The 8,864-nt window shown below is 41.6% G+C and overlaps 1 protein-coding gene and 1 pseudogene across 2 annotated transcripts; both read left to right on the top strand.

Moving 5' to 3' along the window:
• The first annotated feature begins 623 nt into the window (after positions 1 to 623).
• LOC103634752 (rust resistance kinase Lr10) lies at positions 624 to 3,132 on the top strand. Of its 2 annotated transcripts, XM_008657341.3 has the most exons (4): positions 677 to 1,129; positions 1,385 to 1,511; positions 1,622 to 1,794; positions 1,900 to 3,132. In XM_008657341.3, the coding sequence occupies exons 1-4, from the start codon at positions 763 to 765 to the stop codon at positions 2,973 to 2,975; spliced, it is 1,743 nt and encodes a 580-aa protein (XP_008655563.1). In that variant the 5' UTR covers positions 677 to 762; the 3' UTR covers positions 2,976 to 3,132. The 2 variants fall into 2 exon arrangements, with proteins under 2 accessions (XP_008655562.1, XP_008655563.1); XM_008657340.3 differs by having other exon boundaries at positions 624 to 1,511; positions 1,900 to 3,118.
• Positions 3,133 to 3,448: 316 nt separating this feature from the next.
• LOC103636733 (rust resistance kinase Lr10-like) lies at positions 3,449 to 6,067 on the top strand (annotated as a pseudogene).
• The last annotated feature ends 2,797 nt before the right edge of the window (positions 6,068 to 8,864 follow it).

Here is an 8,864-nt window from a genome sequence, read left to right as displayed (position 1 = left end):
CTACCAAGTATATCATATGAGTATACTTTGGTTTAATAAGACACAAAAGTATATGTGTTGTATTGGTTAGATGGTGCGAACATGGAGCCAGCCAACAACCAAGGTTTTCAAACTTCTATTTATGCACAAATTTACTTTATTTTTGTATTAAGCGAGAAAAGTGACTTGGGACGACCATTGAAACTAGTATATAGTAGAGATTGAATGACTTTTTTTTCTTTTGTACTTCGGGGACTTTGTTTTGCTGGTCTATTGTTGGCTCCAGCAAAAACAAAAACAAAAATCTCATGGGCAAATTTAGAATGAGCACCTTTTTTTCTAGCTAGACCTTAGCCTTGGGAAAATTCATATCATGGCACTAACACTGACCGAGCTAGGATGCCGGCCGCTTCAAGGTTTGCACTTGAAAGTAGCACTCCAGATGATATTGGTTACTGCATTGAAATACCTTTTTTTAATTACATTTTATTCCGTATATATCCAAGTTTATACTGGTTTGCGGTGGTAAAATTATCTCTTCATCTCCGGTCCCATATCCCCATCGAAGGCCATTTGCAAACCAGAAAAAAAGACGCAAAAGAATGACTACCAAGTCAGCGGCATCACAATTATGTGGACACCAGTCATGTGCGATTTTGTTTCACAAATACAGTGAAGATGCTCAGGCTGTGACTCCGGGTGACTCTTGTTTCTACCCACTTATCTTTGCAGTCGCCACTGCACGCCACTGCTTGGCTCGCGTGATTCGTGAACCTTCTTGCCATGGCGACGATGTCTGCAGCGTCTCATCGCTGCTGTGCTTCTTCCTTGAGAGCTTTAACCGTGTTGTTTGTGTTGGCAGCTCTTGTTTCAGATGTAGGCGGCCGACATCATCATCATGTTTGTCGTCCTTATTTCTCCTGCGGTGGTTTTAGCAATATATCGTATCCATTCCGTCGGCAAGGTGATCCATCTGGGTGTGGTGTCCAATCGTATGAGCTGGTTTGCACGGATACAGACGCCACAATTCGCATCGGCAGTGGAACATACACCGTGCTTAGCATCAACTCCACGTATTCTTACTTCTGGGTTGTCGATGCCAACCTGGACATCCAGAGCAGTTGCCCCCTTCCCTGGTGGGATTACCATGGTGAGACCAGTACTGCCAACTCATATCGTAGGAGGACTGAGTTCAGGCCTTATTTCCTTTATCCGAATTCGATGTCGATTATCTTTGTGAATTGCTCGAAGCCAATAGAGAACAATGATATATATGAGCCGGTGCCTTGCTTGAGCAATTCTTCTTTCATCTACTTGCTAACTCACTACTCGTATGGCTATGCTCTTGCTGAGATTCTGGAGCCCTCATGCGGTTACCTAGCCATGATTTATTTGGGTGGTCCAGGCATACCGGTGCCCAAGAATACAAGCTATCCAGATGTTGTTAAGTTAATGAGGAATGGATTTGGCCTTAGATTTCCTTCTTCGATTGGTGACCGCGGCATCAGAGAATGTTTCGCAGAGTCTGTGCGGTATCTGATCATCCTATCCTATTTTCCTCCTATGCATGACTTTGTCATCTGAAAACCGTCCGTTGCATTCCCTTCGTAATTCTTTTATATGCTATGGCATGGTCTTGCAGTAATTTCCTTAAAGAGCCAAGAAAGTATCAGATTGTGGACATTCTAATGGTCGAGGAATTATGGTCTTGTTTTCTCGATCAACATGGATCAACTAATAATGTTGTCACTTCTGTTATCATCGACATTATCAAAACAATACCAATATGTATGTGGCTTCTGAAATCTACACATGGTACTCTCTCCGGCTATCATCATTTGTTGAATAAACATCGTATGTTTTGTGGCTTCTGTTTTTTTTTAATTCTTCATGTTTACAACCTTGGATTTTTTTCGGCAGTTTTTTGCAGGCTTGTATTGATGCCGCTAGCAGTATTTGTCTTCCTAGCCCATAAATACTGGAAAGCAAGGATTACAATAGATGCAGTCGAGAAGTTCCTGCGGATGCAGCAGATGCTCGTTCCGATGAGATATGCATACACAAACATCATTGCTATCACCGGTCATTTCAGAGAAAAGCTCGGACAAGGAGGCTACGGTTCTGTATACAAGGGGGTGCTACAGCCAGGTGAAGTACATGTTGCTGTCAAGATGTTAGGCAACTCCAACTGTAATGGAGAAGAGTTCATCAGTGAGGTTGCCACCATTGGCAAGATCCACCATTTCAATGTTGTGCGCCTCATTGGGTTTTGCTCCGAGGAAAATAGCAGGGCACTTATCTACGAGTTCATGCCCCATGGATCTCTCGATAAGTACATCTTCTCGTCGGAGAAGAGTTTCTCATGGGACAAACTCAATGAGATCGCTCTGGGCATTGCTAGAGGTCTCAACTACCTACATCACGGGTGCGATATGCAAATTGTACACTTCGACATCAAGCCACACAACATCCTTCTTGACAGCAACTTTGTTCCAAAAGTTGCTGATTTTGGGCTTGCCAAACTGTTCCCAAGAGACGACAGTTTCGTGCCACTGAGCGCTATGCGGGGAACGATAGGCTATATAGCTCCAGAGATGGTATCTCGAAGCTTTGGTGTCATCTCTAGCAAATCTGATGTGTATAGCTTTGGAATGCTACTGTTGGAGATGACGGGCGGGCGAAGGAACGCAGATCCTCATGCAGGAAGCTCTAGTCAAGCATACTACCCATCCTTGGTGTACAACCAGCTAAGCCAAGGAGATGTGGGCGAGATCAGTGAAGGTGTTGATATGCACGAGTTAAAGAAGAAACTATGTATCATTGGACTTTGGTGCATCCAGATGAAGCCGCAAGATCGACCAACGATGAGCGAGGTCATAGAGATGCTTGAAGCTGGTGTCGATGGCATCCAAATGCCTTCAAGACCATTCTTTTGTGATGACGAGGGTGATAGTTCTTACTCTGCAATCTCTGAACTGGATACAATAGAAGAGTAGTAGTAGTAATAGTAAAATACACTTGTGTATATTTGATCTTAATGTATTAGACTACTAAGAATGCAAGGTTGTCATAAGCTAAGATACTGGTTGTATACTTTTATTGAGAGTGTGGTAATGTGTTTTCATATAAAATACCTCCATGAACCTTTTTTTATCAAAAACTCCTCAAGAACATTTTGTTTGCCTACAAACATAGGACCACGGTCCCAGCCGTTGTATTCAGCTATTGCACAATTTTCTAAGTTATGCATAACAAATTAAGTGAACTAGCATATTATTCGCGCTAGCACCAAGATAATATTTGACAATACAGATTAAATAACCAAAAGGTTATTCATCTCATATAATATAATGGCCATGCTAAAGACCGCTCATGTAGAACGCGACATTCATTTGAAGGCATTAGTATCGGTTGTTGTAGAATCGATATCGATTCAGGCGTTAGTACCGATTTTAATGACCACGTCCTCATGGAGAGCAATAGTATATATTGGTGTCTCAAATCGGTGCAAAAGAACTCTATCTAAGTTAGTTAGGTGGTCTGAGTGACACTCAAATCTTAAGTTAACCTCCTATGGAAGCAAATTTTAGGCTACGGTTAAAAATTCTCTTGTATCATTATTCTTGTGTATTCAACTGATGTCATTATTCTTGTTTATCTTCACTATAAAATTTGCATTTCCTACACACACTGCCTTTATCATTGAAGGTTCATGATCGTTACTCAAAGTAGTTGGATTTAGGGTTATTTTAACAAGAACATCCATTTTTCATGAGCTCAATATTAAACCCTTTTTTGTTTTATATGTTTTTCTTTGGAATCATGCTAAGATGGATCGTCGTAAAATAGAGGAGAAGTTGAATCATGAACTAGCACTTAGAAAGGAAATAAGAAGATACATCTAACTAGAACTTAGGGATACTGTCACACCAAGATTTAAGGATAAATCCAGATACACCTCGTATGTGCGTCATGATCAAGTTTCACATATATAAAGACTCACTGTATAGTAGCCAATGTCACAAGCTTTATTACATAACGAAAATGACTTATAAAATAACCAGAATAAAATAAATCGAACTAACATAACTATCTCCAAAGGCGTGATTGACTGGGAGACGACGATCTAGATCTCATCGAACTCATCGTAGTAGTCTTCCTTCGGCGATACCTGTTCTTGAGAGTGTGATAATATGATATCATATAAAACACCTCAATGAACCTTTTTTACCAAAAACTCTTCAAGAACATTTTGTTTGCCTACAAGCAGAGGATCATGGTTCTGGCCATTCTATTCTTAAAAAGGGTTGCACTTCTTATATGCACATCAATCCAAAGGCTATTGCAAAATTTTCTAAGTTATGCATAATAATATACTAGAAAAGTATTTGTACGTTGCTATGATTTACATTTATACTTAAGTAACAAAGATATATGTGTTGTGTTGGTTAGGTGGGTGTTAATATAGGTTTAGAGACAACAATCATGGTTTTAATCTCTGGTTGTTTGTAATTTTAGTTTTTTTATCATTTAAATATTGTTAAGCACAACTATTGTGGAACCATAAAACTGGTGTTTTATATAGTAGAGAAGTCAATCAACATATTACCCACGAATACTACGATAATATTCGACAATACCAATTAAATGACCAAAAGGTTATTCATCCCATATATAATATAATGGCCATGTTAATGACCGCTACTAGAGAACGCGACATTCGTCCTAGTTGTTTTATTCTTCCAAATGGCTACACTTCTTGTATACGCATTCGTGCGAAGGTTTAGTGTATAATTTTCTATGTTATGCATAATAAACTAACTAATATATTGTCTGTGCTAATGATGCAACAATATTTAATAATACAAACCAAAATAACCAAAAGGTTGTTCTTGTTCTGTGGGGTCTGAAATCTACATATGATACTCACACCAGATAGCATTATTTTTTGTATAAACATCATATGTGGCTTCTAGAATTATTTTTTATTCTTCATATACAAAACCTTGGATTTTTCTTTTGCAGTTATTTGCAGGTTCGTATTGATGCCGCTGATAGTATTTATCTTCCTAGCCTATAAATACTGGAAAACAAGGATAACAATAGATGCAATCGAGAAGTTCCTGCGAATGCAGCAGATGCTCGTTCCAATGAGATATGCATACACGAACAACATCGCTATCACTGCCCATTTCAAAGACAAGCTCGGACAAGGAGGCTACGATACTATATACAAGGGGGTGTTACAGTCAGGTGAAGTTCAAGTTTCTATCAAGATGTTGGGCAACTCCAACTATAACAGTGAAGAGTTCATCAGTGAGGTCGCCACCATTGGCAAGCTCCATGATGTCAATGGTGTGCGCCTCATCGGGTTTTGCTCCGAGGAAAATAGGAGAGCACTCATATATGAGTTCATGCCCCGTGGATCCCTCGATAGGTACATCTTCTCGTCGGAGAAGAGTTTCTCATGGGACAAACTCAATGAAATCGCTCTGGGCATTGCTAGAGGTCTCAACTACTTGCGTCACGGGTGTGACATGCAGATTGTACACTTCGACATCAAGCCACACAACATCCTTCTTGACAACAACTTTGTTCCAAAAGTTGCTGATTTTGGGCTCGCCAACCAAACTATTCCAAAGATATGACAGTTTTGTGCCATTAAGCGCTATGCGGGGAACGATAGGCTATATAGCTCTAGAGATGGTATATCGGAGCTTCGGTGTCATCTCTAGCAAATCCAATGTGTATAGATTTGGGATGCTACTATTGGAGATGGTAGGAGATCGAAGAAACGTAGATCCTCAAGCAGGAAGCTCCATCCAAGCATACTACCCATCCTTCAGCTGAGCCAAGGAGACGTTGATGGGATCAGTGAAGGTGTTGATATGCATGAGTTAGAGAAGAAGTTATGTATCATTGGGCTTTGGTGAATCTAGATGAACCCGCAGGATCGACCGACGATGAGCGAGGTCATAAAGATGTTTGTGATGACATCCAAATGCCTCCAAGGCCATTCTTTTGTGATGACGAGGGTGACAGTTCTTACTCTACAATATCTGAACTGTATACAATAGAAGAGTACTAGTAGTAAACTGCACTTGTGTTTATGCGCTCTTAATGTATCAGAGTATTAAGATTGCAAGGTTGTCATAAGCTAAGGTACCGGTTGTATACTTTTATTGAGAGTGTGATAATTTGATGTCATCTAAAATACCTCCATGAACCCCTTTTTTATCAAAAACTCCTCAAGAACAATTTGTTTGCCTACAAACAGAGGATCACGGTCCTAGACGTTGTATTCTTGAAAAGGGATGCACTAGTTGTATGCACATCAGTCCGAAGGCTATTGCACAACTTTCTTAGTTATGCATAATAAATTAGGTAAACTAACATATTACTCGTGCTAACACTATGATAACCAAAATAATATACTCTTTGTAGCTAGTCCAAGAAACACAGGAGATTGTATTTGGGGATAGTGGCAAGAGTAAGGTGGTTGGTATTGGTAACATTCCTATCTCAACAAATCAGTCACTATCCAATGTTCTATTAGTTGATTCCTTAAGTTATAACCTTTTGTCTGTTTTACAACTTTGTGCAATGGGTTTTGATTGTCTTTTTACAAATGTTAGTGTGAAAATTCTTAGAAGGGAGGATTCCTATGTTGCCTTTATAGGACGGCTGACAGGCAAGCTCTATCTTGTTGATTTTCAAACAAGTAGGGTGACATCCGATACCTATATAGTGGCAAAATCGAGCAAGGGTTGGCTCTAGCATTGCTGGCTAGATCATGTTGGCATGAGAAACTTGGGCAAACTTCTAAAGAATGATCACATTATTGGACTAACAAATGTTATATTTGAGAACGACAAGGTTTGTGGAGCTTGCTGTAATACCCACTTTGTAAGAAAATCTAAAAGGAGAAATTATATCCCTTTATGTACATGTGTGCCATCTCTATTTATCATTTCATGCGAACACCTCATAAAAAAACAAAGGATTAATAAAAGTCATTAAATGGTGCATCATGCTGAGGTTTATTTTGTGTGCATTTTGTGATGATATAAAAATAGAGTAAAAAGAAATATGTTAATATCCAAATGGGGATTTAAATCCTAAAGGAAATTCTAGAATAGAGAAAAAGAGAAGAAAACATTATACAAATAGGATAAAATAAAAATATAAATGAATTAAAAATTTAGTTCATATTATTATATAGACATTTAACCTAGGTTTGAACTTCACACACACAGATTTAAATTTGAAACTTAAATTTGGAAATAAAAAGAAAGAATAAAAGAAAAGAGAAAGGATTAACCAGAAATGGACCCAAAGCGCAAACCTCTCGGCCCACTATCCCCACCCTTCCACTGCGCGGCCCATTACCGGTGCGCGCTCACGGCCCATGCTCCACCTGCGCCTTGTCTCTGACTTGTGGGCCCTCTCATCACCGGTCCTCTTCTCCGCAAGGATAGCGCGGCGTGGACTGACTTCGTCGCCACGACCTACGCAGAACTCGCGCCAATATAGCGGAGCTTCAACCACCCGTGAGCGAACCTGGCCTTGTGCCCATCGGCTGCAGACGAGACCCTACCTTTCGCCTATAGAGGAGCACGGGCCATTTAGACCGATTGGCGGCGCTCGTTACTCCGTTTCTTCTCTGCGCCGTCGTAGTATCCAAAGCATTGAGGGAAGAGAGTCTCGCCTCGTAACTAGCCACCATAGTTGTTGTTTCGAGCCTAGAATTCGCCCGTGGTGTCGTCGTGTTGTGGCGCGTCGCCACAGTATCCTGCGCCGTTCAGCGTCGCAAGAAGAACCTCGTGGGTCCGCCGTTCATCGGTGTATTCGCATCTGTGCACCAGCCGCTGGTGAGAATAAATCCTCCGTGCCCTTTTTCCTCCCTCAATTGCATTCCATCCAGTTAGACTCGTATTCACCCAGTTCGTGGCACGGATTTGGTCATCGGACGCGCGTTTCCGCCATGCGCCGTGTGATAGTCGCCTAGAGGGGGGGTGAATAGGGCGAAACTGAAATTTTCAAATATAAACACAACTACAAGCTGGGTTAGCGTTAGAAATATAAACGAGTCCGCGAGAGAGGGTGAAAAACAAATCGCAAGCAAATGAAGAGTGTGACACGCGGATTTGTTTTACCGAGGTTCGGTTCTCGCAAACCTACTCCCCATTGAGGAGGCCACAAAGGCCGGGTCTCTTTCAACCCTTCCCTCTCTCAAACGGTCCCTCGGACCGAGTGAGCTTCTCTTCTCAAATCACTTGGGAATCAAACTTCCCGCAAGGACCACCACACAATTGGTGTCTCTTGCCTCAATTACAAGTGAGTGTTTGATCACAAGAAAGAATGCGAAAGAAAAGAAGCGATCCAAGCGCAAGAGCTCAAATGAACACTACAAATCACTCCTCTAGTCACTTAGGCTTTGTGTGGAGTTGGGAGAGGATTTGATCTCTTTTTGGTGTGCTTTGCAATGAATGCTAGCTCTTATATAATGGTTGGAAGCTGGAAAACTTGGATGCAATGAATGGTGGGGTGGTTGGGGTATTTATAGCCCCAACCACCAAACATGACCGTTGGTGGAGGTTGTCTGTCGTATGGTGCACCGGACAGTCCGGTGCACACCGGACATGTCCGGTACGCCAGCCACGTCACCAAACCCGTTGCGATTCGACCGTTGGAGTTCTGACTTCTGGGCCCGCCTTGATGTCCGGTGGCACACCGGACATGTACTGTTCAATGTCCGGTGTGTCAGTGCGCGCGTGCCTGACTTCTGCGCACTTCTGGCACGCATTAAATGCGCCTGCAGGTGACCGTTGGCGCGAAGTAGCCGTTGCTCTGCTAGTTCACCGGACAGTCCGGTGAATTATAGC

Source organism: Zea mays, chromosome 8 (assembly GCF_902167145.1).
Source record: "Zea mays cultivar B73 chromosome 8, Zm-B73-REFERENCE-NAM-5.0, whole genome shotgun sequence".
In the NCBI taxonomy this organism is placed as follows: Eukaryota; Viridiplantae; Streptophyta; class Magnoliopsida; order Poales; family Poaceae; genus Zea; species Zea mays.
Note: the sequence above shows the minus strand (reverse complement) of the source record. Positions and strands in the feature narration are given on the sequence as shown.

Bases quoted from the DNA above. Each gene is read 5' to 3' on its own strand.
- LOC103634752 (XM_008657340.3), top strand. From the start codon at position 763: ATGGCGACGATGTCTGCAGCGTCTCATCGCTGCTGTGCTTCTTCCTTG. The intron at 1,512-1,621 runs GTATCTGATCAT...ATGGTCTTGCAG, and splicing joins TGTTTCGCAGAGTCTGTGCG to TAATTTCCTTAAAGAGCCAA. The intron at 1,795-1,899 runs GTACTCTCTCCG...TTTTTTCGGCAG, and splicing joins GCTTCTGAAATCTACACATG to TTTTTTGCAGGCTTGTATTG.